Source organism: Cetorhinus maximus, chromosome 18 (genome assembly GCF_964194155.1).
Source record: "Cetorhinus maximus chromosome 18, sCetMax3.hap1.1, whole genome shotgun sequence".
In the NCBI taxonomy this organism is placed as follows: domain Eukaryota; kingdom Metazoa; phylum Chordata; class Chondrichthyes; order Lamniformes; family Cetorhinidae; genus Cetorhinus; species Cetorhinus maximus.
Window position 1 is genome coordinate 39309024 of NC_135896.1, and position 16688 is coordinate 39325711.

General features: G+C 38.8%; 1 protein-coding gene across 8 annotated transcripts in view; it reads left to right on the forward strand.

The window, feature by feature from the left end:
- The window catches only part of klc1a (kinesin light chain 1a), a 101917-nt gene that overhangs the window by 52030 nt on the left and 33199 nt on the right, over positions 1 to 16688 (forward strand). For 6 of the 8 annotated variants that reach the window (XR_013579462.1, XM_078562474.1, XM_078562479.1 and 3 more), the window contains exons 9-13: positions 481 to 580; positions 1005 to 1057; positions 1619 to 1686; positions 6578 to 6686; positions 7353 to 7514. Coding sequence is in view for 6 of the 8 variants with exons in the window: in XM_078562474.1 (XP_078418600.1) it covers positions 481 to 580; positions 1005 to 1057; positions 1619 to 1686; positions 6578 to 6686; positions 7353 to 7514 (492 nt within the window). In the remaining 2 variants the exon portion in view is untranslated. The remainder of the gene's footprint in view (positions 1 to 480; positions 581 to 1004; positions 1058 to 1618; positions 1687 to 6577; positions 6687 to 7352; positions 7515 to 16688) is intronic. The other 2 variants (XR_013579463.1, XM_078562478.1) reach the window with 1 other exon arrangement.

The window sequence follows — 16688 nt, forward strand, 5'->3', positions numbered from 1 at the left end:
AGGAAGCAACTCCTACACTGCAAATTCCACTGCCTTATGGCACATCCTGCCTCATGCCCAAAGAAATACGGGTCGAGAATCAGTCTGTTCAATCACACAAAGGCCCATGACAGAAACTCATGCCTCTGAGTAGATGCCATCCTTTAAACCAAGGATAACCACTGCCGGCAGCATAGATGTTATGTTCCAGGCTCTCAGGAGTGGAGTTTGGACACAACTTTCTGACTTAGGTACTATTGAACAAATGTTGACACCTAGGAAGACAGAATGTGGTGAAAGGTCATTGACCTCAAATGTTAACTCTGTTTCAGTCTCCACAGCTGCTATCAGGCCTGCTGAGTATTTACAGCATTTTTTGTTTTCATTTAGGTTCTGCTCTTTTCTTGAGCTGATGTAAGTTACACTACATTCAGCCTTTGGGCTGTACACGTTTTTCTTGAATAAAGTACCATTATAATAAAGTATTTTCTGTGTTTTTAGGCTTCTTGCTACTTAAAGCAAGGCAAGTTCAAACAAGCAGAAACATTATACAAAGAGATTCTCACTCGTGCTCATGAGAGGGAGTTTGGTTGTGTGGATGGTGAGTAGATGAGGGTTATGTTTTTATTCTGACGAGCAGAGTTTTACAAATATCTGTTACAAAGGTCAGCATGACCTTGGTTTTAATTTTGCTTGTTTTCTCTCCTGCTCACCTTTGTTTTCACCGCTGATAGAGAAATTAGATGGTGGGTTTCCAGGCTTATGGATGGTAGTGAAACAGCAAAAAAATGGCTGAAAGCACATGGATATTACATTCCCACCTTGCCTGAACTTATCTTTTCATGCTTTATTGCATACTGCTTCCTGATTTCTCCTTATTTGGAGAGAAAAATTCATGTTTCATTTTTGAAATACTTTTAAAGAAATTAACTGATGTGAAAGACCAAATTGTTGAAAATATGAAAAAGCCTACTATTTGCGAACTTACTTCCCATTGTAAAAATGGCATAATTTTCTTCTCCCAGATGAAAATAAGCCTATTTGGATGCATGCTGAAGAAAGAGAGGAACAATGCAAGGTAAGCGTAACTTTGCCACTGTATTCAGCGATGTCACAGAAAATACTTCAGTCTGCTTTAGATTTAAAATGAATCCATAAAAATTATTTTGTAATGTTGGAATTGTATGAAAGTGCTGCACAACTTAAACTTTTCAGTCTTAAAAAAGAGTTGGAAAGTATTTTGCTGTCATAATATTATATGCACTATCTATGATTGAGGACCTGCAACCTGCTTCCTATCAATCCACCAGTAACGTTGATGGGCAGCTTTCCTAAAGTGGTTTGAGTGGCATGCCTCAGCTTGTATGTAATATTTCCTTCCCTTCCTTTGAAAAAGTGTGGCAGAGTTTCTGTGGATGTGCTGGGTGATGATACTGAGGCATGAGTCTGAGGAACTTTCATTCTAATCTTCCAAGGCACACCACCTTGGAGCATCTTAGATCTTAACTACCAGAAGATTTTGAAATAATACATTTTCCTAATCACAGCATTCTAAACTCAATTAGCTTTTCTTTCTTTTTCATTAGCCGCAGTTTCACATATAAGCCTGCGTATGTATTACATTTTGTATTCTACTTAGGGAAAACCAAAAGATGGGACCACATTTGGCGAGTATGGAGGCTGGCACAAGGCATGCAAAGTTGACAGGTATATTTCCACAGTTTTATTAAAAAACCTGTAAACAGAAGGACATGCTGTATTTCTTAGGCTTGAGGGGCTATGTGTCCTTTTTCTACTAAAAGGCAAGGTTCAAGTAGGCAGCTCACCACCACCTTCTCGAAGGAAGTTAGGGATAGGCAATAAATGCTGGCCTAGCCAGCGATGCCCACATCCCATAAATGACCAAAAGAAATGTTCTTGCTGACTATTGCTTATTGCTTTAATTACTTAAGTTAATCATTTAAACGCTGCAGTAGCCTCTGAATCAATCCTAAACAAGTGCAGTTTTATATCAGTAGACTGGAGTGCAATGATTTATACCATCTATGTTGTTCACTTCTGGCTAGTATTTTTTAGAATCCCGGTAAAAGAGCACTCTCATGAAATCTTTAGAGGATATAAAGTTCCTCAACCTCCGTTTCTGCAAGCAATTTTCACTTGAATTTAGATGCCTATTGAGTGATAAAATGGCACTGGAGATGGCTATGCTCCTGTCACAGAAGAGCCATCCATCTGTTAGCTTGCTTTTCTTAATAAACAAAAGTAACCAAATGTCATAGGAGAAAATGAATAATTGGATTTACATATATTTACACAAATATCATTGTTAATTTGCATTTAACCATCCAGCCAGCCAATCAATGGCACAGTAAGGGCCACAACTGTGTAATATGGAAATTGTGATTTGAGGACTTGAATTGCAATTAACCGCTTCTAGGCTGTGAATATGCCTGGTATAGTCCCAGGTACAGCAGCCTAGTGATTTGTTATGAGTTAAATCCTAGTAAAACTGTATGATTAGTTGCTAGAGGAATTGTCATGCTTGAATCAAGCCCTTTAAGTATAGATAAACACAGTCAATATGCAAATGTTTCTTACCTGGACAATTATTTAGTTGTTGAATCAATGCAGCGGGGTGAATGGGTCTTGCTGTAAGTGAAGATACAGAGGAGGTGGTGATGTAGTGGTAATGTCACTAGACTAGTAACCCAGAGGCCCAGGCTAATGCTCTGGCGACATAGGCTCAATTCCCACCACAGCAGCTGGTGGAATTTAAGTTCAGTTAATAAATCTGAAATTAAAAAGCTAGTCTCAGTAATGGTGACCACAGAACCATTGTTGATTGTCATAAAAACTAGTTCATTTAACCTAGCTAAATCTAGTTCATTTAATGCCCTTTAGGGAAGGAAATCTGCCCGGTCTGGTCTAAACGTGACTCTAGACCCACAGCAATGTGGTTGACTGTTAAATGCCCCCTGAAATGGCCTAGCAAGCTGCTCAATTGTATCAAACCGCTACAGAAAAGTTTTTTAAAAAGAATGAAACCGGATGGACCACCCAATTTAGGCACAGGAAATGACAATGGCTGACCCAACCCTGTCAACCCAGCAAAGTCGTCCTTAGTAACATCTGGGGCTTTGTGCCAAAATTGAGAGAGCTACCCCACAAACTAGTCAAACAAGAGCCTGCCAGTCATACTCACTGAATCATACCTTACATTGTCCCAGACACCATCACCCCCAACCCTGGATATGTCTTGTCTCACTAGCAGGACAGACCCACTAGAGATGGCAGCACAGTGATACACAATGAGAAAGGAATTGCACTGGGAGTCCTCAACATTGACTCTGGACTCCTGGCATCAGGTTAAACATGGGCAAGGAAATCTTATGCTGATTACTACATAGCTCATGCACTTCAGCTGATGAATCAGTATTCCCCCATCTTGAATGCTAAGCACTGAGGATGGTAAGGGCACATAATGTGCTCTGGGTGGGGGCCCTCAATATCCATTACCAGGGGTGGCTTGGTAGTACCACTACTGACTGAGCTGGCTGAGTCGTAAAGGACATAGCTGCTAGACTGGGTCTGCGGCAGGTGGTGAGGGGAACAAGAGGGAAAAACCGATTTGACCTCATCCTCACCAGTTTACTTGTCACAGATGCATTTGTCCAGGACAGTATTGGTAGAAATGACTACCGCAGAGTCCTTGTGGAGACGATGTCCCTCCTTCACATTGGGGATACCCTCCACGTGTTGTGTGGCGCTACCATTGTGCTAGATGGGATAGATTTCAAACATATCTAGTGGCTTAAAACTGGGCATCCATGAGATGCTGTGGGCCATCAACAGCAAAATTGTATTCGACCGCAATCTGTAACCTCATAGCCCAACATATCCCCCCACTCTACCATTATATCAAGCCTGGTTCAACGAGGAGTGCATGAGGACATGCCAGGAGCAGCAACAAGCATATCTAAAAATGAGGTGTCAACCTGGTGAAGCCACAACACTGGATTACTTGCATGCCAAACAGTGGACATAGCAAAGCTAAGCAATCCCACAACCAACGGACTAGATTTAAGCTCTGCAGTCCTGCCAGTTCCATTAATGAACAGTGGCGGGAGGAGGCTCCACAAATATTCCTATCATCAAAGATGGAGGAGCCTAACACATCAGTGTAAAAGACGAGGCTGAAGCATTTGCAACCACCTTCAATTAAAAGTGCCGGGTGAATGATCCATCTCAGCCTTCTGCGGTCCCCAGTATCACAAATGCCATTCTTCAGCTATTCGATTCCACATGATATCAAGAAATGGTTGAAAGCATTGAATACTGCAAAGACCCCAGTCAACATCCCGGCAGTGGTACTGAAGACTTGTGCACCAGAACTAGCTGCGTCCCTAGCAAAGCTGTTCTATTACAGATATATAACATTGGCATCTATCTGGAAATGTGAAGAATTGCCCAGGTATGTCCTGTCCACAAAAAACAGCACAAATCTAACCCAGCCAATTATCGCCCCATCAGTCTCCTCTGAATCAGCAGCACAGTGATTGAAGGTGTTGTCGACAGTGCTATCAAGCGACACTTTAGACAGCAATAACCTGCTTACTGACACTCAGTTTGGGTTCCGTCACGGCTACTCGGCTCCTAATTTCATTACAGCTTTGGTCCAAACATGAACAAAAGAGCTGAACTCCAGAGGTGAGGTGAGAGTGACTGCCGCTGACATCAAGGCAGCATTTGACTGAGTGAAGGAGCCATAGCAAAACTGAAGTCAGTGGTAATTTGGGGAGTGAGGTGGACACGCTATTGGCTGGAGTCCTATCCAAGACAGAGGAAGATGGTTGTGGTTGTTGGAGGTCAATTATCTCAGTCCCAGGACATCACTGCAAGAGTTCCTCGGGGTAGTGCCCTAGGCTCAACCATCTTCAGCTGCTTCATTAATGACCTTCCTGCCATTATACAGTCAGCAGCAGGGGCGTTTGCAAATGATTGCACAATGTTCAACACCATTCATGACTTCTCAGAAACTGAAGCAATCAGTGTCTGTATGCAACAAGACCTGAACGATATTCAGGCATGGGCTGATAAATGGCAAGTAATGTTCACACCACACAAGTGCCAGGCAATGACCTTCTCCAACAAGAGAGATCTAACCATCTCCCCATGACATTCAATGGCATTACCATCGCTGAATCACCCACTATCAACATTCTGGGGTTACTGTTGACCAGAAACTGAATTGGACCAGCCATATAAATACTGTGGGTATAAGGGCAGGTCAGAGGCTGGGAATTCTGCAGAATATAACCCACCTCCTGACTCTGCAAACCTGTCCACCATCTACAAGGTATAAGTCAGGAGTGTGACAGAATATTCTCCACTTTACTAGATGAGTGCAGCTCCAACAACACTCAAGCTCGACACCATCCAGGACAAAGCAGCCTGCTTGATTTGCAACCTTAAACATTCACTCCCTCCACCATCGCACAGTGGCAGGCAACAGTGCGTACAATCTACAAGATGCACTGCAACACACAACACACAACCTCTACCACCTAGAAGGACAAGGGCAGCAGATGCATGGGAGCACCACCACCTGCAAGTTCCTCTCCAAGCCACACACCATCTTGACTTGGAACTATATTGCTGTTCTTTCATTGTTGCTGGGTTGAAATCCTGGAACTTCCTTTGTCACAGCACTGTGGGTGTCCCTACAACATACAGACGGCAGCGGTTCAAGGAGGCAGCTCACTACCACCTTCTCAGGGAATTAGAGATGGCAATAAATGTTGGCCTAACCAACAACATCCACATCCCATGAACGAATTTTTAAAAAGTGTTTTTTATGATCTCTAGTTTATGAAGGCTGAAGGTGGGAGGCTGACCAGGTATGCCTTGGAATAATCCAGTGTAGCGATAACAAAGGCATGGATGATGAGTTCAGCAGATGAATTGAGGCAGGGGTGGAAATCATTGATCTTGGTGATTGAGGTAATATGAGTGGAAGCACATCTTGGAGTCAATATGATATCAAGGTTGTGAACAACGTCAGACAGTTGCTATGGAGAGTGATGGAGTTGGTGTCTAGGGAATGGAGTTTATAACGGAGACCGAAGACGTTGGCTTCAGTTTCCCCAATATTGAGTTGGACTAAATTTCTGCTTGTCCAGTACTGAATGTCAAATAAGCAATGTGAAAAATTAGAGACAGCGTAGGGGTCAAGAGAGGTGGTGGTGAATTACAGCTGAGCATTGTTGGTGTACATATTTTTGAATGATGTCGCTGGGGGGTAGCATGTAGAATAGAAATACGAGCCAAGGTATAGATTCTTGAGGGATTCCAGAGGTAATTGAAGAAAAGCTATTGCAGGTTATTTTCCGGCTACAACTGGATAGATAAGAATGAAATCAGGCTAGCTGCATGGGTACAATCTGCTTCTGATTCTGATTGTGGGTAAAATTCCATAAAAATGCAGAACTTTCATGGGTATAAGATCAATTTAGAGGGGAAGTGCCTCAAAATACTAAACACTCCAGATTTGGCTATTTCGTTATAAATTTTTATTTTTTATTTTCATCACTTCAAACAGTCCGACAGTGACAACAACATTGAAGAACCTTGGAGCACTTTATAGACGTCAGGGCAAGTTTGAAGCAGCTGAAACACTGGAAGAAGCAGCTCTGAGATCCCGTAAACAAGTAAGCTTGACCGCACATGCATATGTATTACATGTTCGTTACTTTGGTTACAGAATTAGGTCAAAGTGTGGGCATAAAGAGGTGGGGTTTCTGTTCCAAGCGGTTGCACATTTTTACTGGTACAAAAGCCAAAAATCTAAATGCTAAGGAATTTAGAATATATTATTATTGACTCAATGTTAAGAATTAGTACACTCAGTAAATATCCAGACAGTGCATATAGGTACACAACAATTTGAGATCAGAATAAAATATAGCTACTTAAATCCTGGAATTCCCTTCCTAACAGAACTATGGGTGTACCTACACCATATGGACTGCAGTGCTTCAAGAAAGCTCCTCAATACTTCAAGGACAATTGGAGATAAGCAATAAATGCTGGCCTAGCCAGCAACACCCATACCCTGTGAATGAGTAAATTTAAAATAAATCACACACCACCTTAAGAGGAAGAATATTGTTTAAATGGTTATTACATTAAGTTCCAAGTACTTTTATATGATTTTTCTAGTGAAAACAGTGTTATATTTTCAGTACTTGTATTTTGAAATGATTTCTGGCACCTTTGAATGAAGTTAGTTATATTTTTATTTTGATGCTACTTATGTGCTTGCATGTTTGAATTATGAAAATAGTTAAAATAAAATGAATACTTTTGGTCCACAGGGTCTTGATAATATTCATAAACAAAGAGTAGCTGAAGTACTTAATGATCCTGAAAGCATAGAAAAAAGAAGAAGTCGTGAAAGCCTAACTGCTGATGTGGTAAAATATGAGAGTGGCCCTGATGGTGGCGAGGAAGTGAGTATGGGCGTAGAGTGGAATGGGGTAAGTACAGTACACAGTCCACAGATCAGCAGATCCTAGTACCTTAGAAAAAGGACAAGAATAAATGTTTTCTTTGATTAACTTAACACTATCAGCTTTTAGTGGTTAGATTGAAATCTTAATGTTTAATATTCATTTGGCATTGACTAATGCAAGGTAAATGAACAATTGAAGGTAGAGAAGGTGTATCATTTCAAAATAGTGAACATATTGAAATTCAAATTACCTCAACATTCTGAAAATGGGCTATTATGATTGCAATTTATTTAATTCCTAAGCATCCTTTGCATAACACCTAAAACTGCGCGCGCACCTGTTGACAAAATAAAATGTTGTTAGAACATAGGGATTTAAGTTTAAGTTAAACTGCAATAGTTTAAATTATTAATTTAATTTTACTGCAGTGATTATTTACATGAAGAATTTCACTTCAAAAGGCCTCTGCATGTAAATAAAATTGCAATAAGCTCTACATATAATTAGTACTAATCATCAATTTAGATTACTTTTCATAAATACACTGAAAAAGCAATTTTCTGAAATAACTCTGTGGAAAGCTAAATTGCAGGAAATAAATAAATTTGGATTGATTAACTTATGAACTTTCTGATTTAATTTTATTATATGTTAGTATAAGGATGCAAAATAGGAAAGATTAACAGTAGCAATAAATTGCTACACAATTCTCTAAGTTGAGAGTACTGACCCTAAGGGTTACATAATAAATTGAATTCAGCTGGAGCTGAGTTCTCGGATCTTCTAATGGCCAGGTATGGAGCAGATTGGCAAGGCAAGGAGTTGCCTTGATTGGCCATCCTCTTGGCTGGGCTTATAGAGAACAAATCTGTTTTAACAAATAAATGTGTAAATCTGCAGCTTTTTAATATGTGTATGCAGCTACAACTGGTTTTAATTTTAGTGGCCTTAACCACCATTTTTTTTACATTTTTCTGCTACATTGCACAGAATCTAGCAACTAATAAATTAAACTTGTGAAATCTTTAACAGTTGCTGCAGTCACTTATAATAAAAATCCACAAGTATTTGTAGAACCGCATTTGTAAGATTTGTTCTGAGAATGCATTGATTCTGCAGACACTCTTGAGCTTGTCTACTGAATGTGAAAATGCTTCAAAACTCTTGAGGGTTATTAATTGAGTATTTTATCCCTGTAATTCCTGATAACCCATTTTGGGCATGTAAGCATTGAAAAACTTTTATAGCACTAAATTTCATTAACTTTATAAGTTCCCTTTATTAATACTGTATGGGTAAATGCTATTTTGATGAATTTTTTTTCTGCACATAATTGTATGTGAATTTATGACTGAATAATCTTTTATGACCAGGATTACATATCCTACAGGAATATAAAATTGAAATATCAAACTAAGGTAGTGTGTGTCATAAAAGATCTGGCAGCTAGAATTTTGTATTTATTTTACATTGGAAGCATGTTTCTTATTTACTATTTCATAAAATGGAGCATTCCACCAAATGGAGCATTCCACTTATTGTGGCCAGTCACAATATAAAATATTCCTTGCATGACACAATTCACATTTTTTTTTTCAAAAAGAGTAAACTAAATTTGTCAAAATGCACTTCCAATTAAAATTAGATCATCTGCAGAAATTGAGTAGTGTGTGTTATTCAGCACCATAGATTATCAACTGCTATCTTTTCTCCTGCTTTTGATAGGTATGTTTCGTAGAAACTTACTGCCATGAGAACTAGTCAGAATTGTGTTTTGACTAATCAATGTCTTTCTCCTTTTGAATTCCATGAGGAAATCCAGAGACTAGAGGTTTATCTTTTGTAAATTATGTAGTTTATGTTGGTACTGTGTACTGTACAGCTCTCTATATTTCTCTTGTATTTGGCATGCTCACTTTTTCAAATATATAATCACCTTGGTCTAATTTTTGTGTGAACACAAGATTTGTAAGTAATGTTTTTGCATGTATGTTTTTATATTTTAAAGTGTACATTATGGCTAACACTATTTCTGGGTCATTTCTCTACTGTCATATTAGCTGTTGGAAATACCTTTCAAAACAAGATTGATTCTTTTAATCCATTATCATCCACTAACTATGAAATAAACTAATTGACTAATGCTGTTCATACTTCTGAAGGTTTAATTCAATTTAATCCACATCTCCATGCTTTTATTTAAAAACCTGTTGGTTTCACTTATGATCTGAATATCAGAGAAGTCTAAATTCCATCTTAAGTATAACTGTGCCATTATACGAATTACGTAATTTACTTTTGGTTGCTATTTTGACATTTTCTTAGAAGACAGTTGCCTAATCCAGACTAATTGGCACAATTGTTAAATTATAATTTGTACTGTCACATGTTCCCTTCAAAAGAATTAATGAAAATGTTCAAATTTAATTTGTGTGTATTTAAAGTTGATTCTGATCATTCACATGTACTGTAAATTAGCACAGATTAAGGTATTTTGTTTTAAATTTTACTTTAATAATGCTTCCATTCTTCATAACATGCACTGTAAAAAGGAGAAACTGTGTCAGAGTTCAACATTTTTAATTGATAAAAGTGAAATTGATGTTAATTTGGGATAGAAAAGGAATGAAAAAAATAGCTTCAACATTTTACAGATTCTAGATTCAAGCTTCTATAAAGAATGGGATTTAGAATGTTTTTCTCAGGAAAATTATGTTTATGTAGAATTTTAAAACATTTTAATCACATGATGTTTTGAGTTGACTGCTCCCACATAGTTGGTACAGTACAAAATTTAGGAATGTCAGCTGTTAACCTTCTCACTCTTGTTCTCACATGCGCAGTGCCTTTCTTACAGTTTCACTTCACGTATTGCTCAAGTATGAATTTAGTGCTTATTGAACTAAAATTATGTGTTGATCAATGCTAATTTCTGTTTTTATGAATTTATCATTGTGCTGTTATCAAGAACTGACACATGAGTTTTTAAAAATAAGTTTAAAACATCAAAGTAATTTGCTTAGTATATGTGGGAGCAGGCAACACAGTGGAGTAGGATTTTTTTTCACTTTCTTTTTCTCCCCCGCACCTTGAAATCATTTTCAAATTCAAACTGGTTATGCCATGAACTACACCTGTCTCTGGAGTCTAAAGATGAAAGTTATGGTTTGGATTATAAATCATGAATGGAATGATCAATCAACTGAGCACTGTAATGTTGTATCATTGCAGCTACAGTCATTGGCTGTTGTAATTTAATGCTGTCTGGTGGTTAAACATGCATTTGACTTGTATGTGCAGTTACCTCCCATAGGGATAGTGGATGCTAGTTGAAGGAATCTGAGTTCTTAAATTAACAAATCACTTAATGGTCCCTTAATGAACATGTCTTGAAAATCCTGCTAATATTTAAACTGGGTATATATGTATCTTGAGTCTTGCTTCATTTGATTCACTTTAAATGGTCCCAATAATTTAGTAACCAATATGTTGCATAGAACATTTGATCATTTCTTGTGACATTTATTAAACTGTCAGTGTTTTTCATTTTGACTAGCCAGTTGCAAAAAATTCTTCAGGTAAATTCCTGTCTTTTAATCATCATTATCCCATTCCTTTTTTCTTTGTATGAACATGGTAGTAGAGATGGGACTTGTTCAAAAATAGAATTATATGTAATAGACTGGGAAAGATTTGGGTATCCAAATCCTGGCTTGAAATCCTTTTCTGAACTGGACAGTTTAATTGAAGGCAAATGTTGTGATCCAGTACAAAGTGCTCTACTAAAATGGGGAAGGTTTTCCCTTGTCACTGAAAGGCACTGGGTAAAGCAATGGGAGCTATGTACTAAGTAGTTTTATCTTATGTACAAAAAAAACATTTTTCATAAAGATGGGACAATGCCGACTTTACTGTTTCCTGGTAGCTGAAGAAATTGATAACTTGTGCCTAGCTTCATCTAAGAAAAGCACAATCCACTGCATCTCTATTCCACATGCTATGTTTTTTAACCAATTGTAGATGTCAAGCTGGTTTTGTCAGGTAGACTCCTATGGCTGGACATGTGTACCTGCTTTGAGGTCGAGGAACCTGGAAGACTGGGTTTCTCTCAGATCCTGTTGAATTTAGTGGCAGTACCTGATTAGCATTTTTGTCTCTGTTTCCCAGCTGCAGCCAACCAGATTGAGATGCTATCAGGTGGGTAGGCTTTTGGCATCAAACCACCATTGGGGTGCAACGGTCATCCAATTGCAGGGTGTGGGTGAAACAGGTAAACTGGACCCAGCAGTTAAGTGAGAAGGCACTTACCTCCTGGATCCAGCTGTCCTTGCCTTCCTTAAGCTACCAAGTTTTCCAAGACCTAGAAATCTCAGCTGGCCAGGGTTGGCATCAGAATTCAAATTTTTAACATTCCACCAGAGCCAAGACTGCTGTTTTAGGCTTTTCTTGATCTGTGTTAATGACCCAGACTTGAATGTGCAGAGCATAATTTCAGAATTTGCGGATGACGTAAAACTTGGAAGTATCGTGAACTGTGAGGAGGATAGTGCTAGACTTCAAGAGGACATAGAAAATATTATCTAATGGGCAGATGAAATTTCATGCAGAGAAGTGTGAAGTGGTATTTTGGGATGAAGAATGAGGAAAGACCATATAAAATAAAGGATACAATTCTAAAATGGGTGCAGGAGTAGTGGGACCTAGGGATATATGTGTACAAATGTTTGGGTGGTAGGGAAGGTTGAGAATGTGGTTAATAAGGTATACAGGATGCTGGACTTGATAAATAGAAGCAAAGAGTACAAAATCAAGGTGGCGAACACTGATTCGGCCTCAACTAGGGTATTGTGTCCAATTCTGGCCGCCACACTTTAGGAAGGTATGAAGGTATTAGAGAGGGTGCAGAGTGTACTCATCTGGTTCACTAATGTCCTTTATGGCAGGAAATCTGACATCCTTACCTGCTCTCACCTGCATGTGACTCCAGACACACAGCAATGTGGTCGACTCTTACCAACCCTCTGGAATGGCCTAACATACTACTCAGTTTCAGGACAATTGGGGATGGATAATAAATGCTGACCTTTCCAGTGATGCTCACATCCCAAGAACAAATGGAGGGAAAAACTAGGAAACATTTAAAAGAATGATTTCAGGGATGAGTGACTTCAGCCCCAGCTTCTCCAATCTATCCATGTAATTGCCCTTCTTGGAGAAAGTTTTTGATAGAGGTGTTCAAAATCTTGGGTCTGGGCAGAGCAAATGGAAAGAAGCTGTTCACATTGGCTGAAGAGTCGAGAACCATTAGACATCAAATTAAGGTGATTGGCAAAAAAAAACCAAAGGTGACATGAAAAGCTTTTATGCACTGAATGGTTAGGATCTAGAATGCACTGCCTGAAAGTGTGGTGGAAACAGTCAGTCATGGCTTTCAAAAGGGTATTAGATAACATCTGAAGAGAGAAAATTTGCAGTGCTACTGAGAATAGACAGAGGACTGGGACCAGATGAGTTGCTGTTGCAGAGAGCCGACATAGATACAATGGGTCGGATTACCACCACCTGTGCTATAACCATTCAGTGATGCTAGGAAACCCTCCACACCCACCCTAGTTACTGGATAAATTTTGTAAATTAGTTTCATTTAGAATGGATTGCAACATTGAGAATATATTCACAGAATCGTTACAATGTAGAAGGAGGCCATTCAGCCCATCATGCCTTTACTGGCTCTCTGAGCATTTCACCTAGTGCCATTTTCCTGCATTCTTTTTGTAACCCTGCACATTGTTTCTTTTCAAACAGTCATATTCCCTCTTGAATGCCTCTATTGAACCGGCCTCCACCACACACTCAGACAGTGCATTCTAGACCCTAACCACTTGCAGTGTGAAAAAGTTTTTTCTCATTATCGCTTTTACCCGATTCCTTAAATCTGCCCCCTCTGGTTCGCTATCCTTCCGCCAATGGGAACAGTTTCTCCCTAACTACTCTGTCCAGGCCCTGCATGATTTTGAATACTTATATAAACTCTCCTCTCGGCCTTCTTTCCTCCAAGGAAAAGAGTCCCAACTTCTCCGAATCTATCTTCATAACTGAAGTTTCTCATCCCTGGAATCATTCTCGTTAACCTCTTAAGCACTCTGTCCAATGTCTTCACTTCCTTCCTGAAATGCAGTGTGCAGAACTGTATCCACTATTCCAGCTGAGGACTAACTAGTGTCTCACGCAAACTCAACATAAACTCCTTGCTCTTGCACTCTCTGCCCCTATTAATAAACCATATGCTTTATTAACTGCTCTCTTAACTTGTCCTGCCACCTTTAATGACTTAGGCACATATACACCCAGGTCCCTCTGTTCTTGCAACCCCTTTAGAGTACGACCCTTTATTTTATACTGTTTCTCCATTTTCTTCCCACCAAAATGTATCTCCTCTCATTTCTCCACATTGAACTTCATCTGCCACCTAGGCCCATTCCACCAACTTGTCCATGTCCTTTTTGAAGCATCTTTGCATCCTCCTCACAATTCTCATTTCCAGCTGGTTTTGTCATCTGCAAACTTGGAAATATTACCTTTAATCTCCACATCCAAATCATTGATATAGGTTGTGAATAAGCTGGGGCCTAACCCTTGCAGTACCCCACTAGTCACAGCCTACCAACCTGAAAATGACCCATTTATTCCTACTCCATGTTTTCTGTCCATAAACTAGCCAAGGAATGGGCACTCTCGAGGTTGGAGCAGCCTTGCCATTTCTTGATTTATTAGTTAACCCTGCTACTGCTTTAAAAAAAAACCCTACCAATAATAATACACCTTACTACTATTAATAAACTTTAATAGTACTGACAAATCCTACCAATACTTTACACAGATTTATTACAACTAGTAAATTTTCCTAAAAATGAAACCAGCTACTCACCTGTTCTTATTTATTGTTTGCAATCTTCCAGCTGTTGAGAGTCAGTGCTTTAGCAGCAATACTCACCAGCCAATCAACTTGCACCCTTCCTGTGATGTTAGACTTTGATTTCTGTTTCTGAACTGTAGCAGCAGCAGCAGTGCCTAGCCCCAACTCTTCCTGGAACTCACTCTGTCTCGTGCCAGTTTTTTTCCAAACCCTGACTCTCCCTGGAACACTCTCTGTCTCGCACTTTTTTTTTTCAAGCCCTGACTCTCGCTCTGTCTCGTGCCGATATTAACTTCCATGATCGTTTTTGGATTTGTTCAGCCCATGTTCTAGTGTTGTATAATTTGATTATGTGTGTTAATCATTGTTTGCAACTAATACATTAACCTTTAACAAATTGTAGGTATTTGAATTATAGAATATGTAATACAAAGATATAGTTTCTTTTTATAAATTAGTCAGATTGTTTAAAATATTAACAAGCAAAAGCTCTACCAATTTTGGATGATTTTAAACAGCTTTAAAGATGATTTCTTTACAGAATTACATTGTTGATTTGGAATTAATTTGCATTGATTAATGAGCTTTCTTGGCCTTCCTCTGTAGTCTTATCCTTGTCTTTGAGGTTGAGACCGACTATTATAAAGGCTCCTGTCTGCAGTTCTGAGATATTTGGTAGGAGTTTCATGTGTTGATTCTCTCCAATAATATTCTTTAAAAAATTTCAAGTCCGATACTCCCTTATAACATGGCTATGATTAGAAAATTGTCTTAAAAGGGAGAACTCACAGTACGTTAATTACTTCATTACATTTTTAATAAAAATGCAAACTAAAGAGGAAACAGCAAACTGTAGTGTCTTTGCTGTCATTACCCCCTGAAACAGATCCCAACTTTAGGATCTAGCACATGTACAGGGATAACACAGAAATCCTGAAATTGCGGCCTGTCACTCACTGCTCTGCTACAGACTGTGCTGTCAAATTCCCATCCACTGCACCCCTTCACCTTCCCCCGCCCCACAACAGAGCCAGCAAACAGCAAAATCAGTTGATTTGGCAAGAACCTGCCTTTTCTGCTCTCAGGTCCCTGTTAGAAACTCTATAAAAGGTTGCACCTTGTTCAATCAGGTCTAATTGCGTTTTTAACAGTGATCTGATTAACAACTACTGATGAAAAACAGACCTGGACCAAAAAATAAATATTTGTGGAATGTTGTTAAATATTTCCATTATGAATGACCATATTTTGAAAATTAATTATTTAAAATAATTTTTTTCATGATTTTTCAGCTTCTACCTTGTGTATGTTCCAAACTTTATTTTGCTCTATGTAAATTTTTTTTTAAGTGATTTGATTTTGATGCTTTTCATTTCCTAATTGGCTGTGAGAATTCTTTGTGCTGAATGGACAGCTTGATAACATCTGCAAGTCCATTCTGGGAATCCCCATTTAATTACACTGCAATCAAATGCACATTGAGAGAGTTAAAGTTCTCACCACACATCACTAGGTCTCTGAGGCTTTCTTCAAGGTCAGCAACAAGCGCTGCTGACCACAAACTTCAGGCCATTCTGTTCCTTATCATTTTGACTGTTCTTGAGTTAAATATAGTTTGAAGATCCACATGAATGCCTCCACCATATAAGAGCATATTTATGTACGTAAAGCAGTGTGTATACAATAATAGTTGTCAACAACTGCAACTGCTGTTCTTCTCTGTATCCCCTTCCCCTCTTTCTGTCACTTTTTGCAAAGACATGAATAATCATAGATAATCATAGAAAAACCCATTAGTCCAACCTGACCCTGTTGCAGCAGTGCCTTGTGCACTACAATATATACACTCCCCACCCCACCTGAAAGCCATGTAATCCACTGGGAAAAGGAAATAAATGCAGAACAATTAGGGGAAAAATATGGAAAATTTCTTTCAACACCATAAGGTGATAAAGCTAGCCCAGGAGTACACTCTGGCCCAGATTAATGTTATACAATATCTACCATTTGGTAATCTTTGCCTCAACCAGAACAGATCCAGCTCTCACTTGAAGAACTGCAACGAATCAACTTTCACCGCACGAATTGGCAGTCAGTTCCAGAGGTCCACTATTTTGTGCAAATGAACCACCTCTTAACATCTAACTTAGATCTGGCCTCGCATAACTTGAGAATGGATTGTAAACCCTGACACTCCCTAACCAAACAAAGTAGTTGAAACAAACTACACAAACATAATCTATCCCCTTCATTGTCTTCTAAACCTTGATCAAATTACTCCT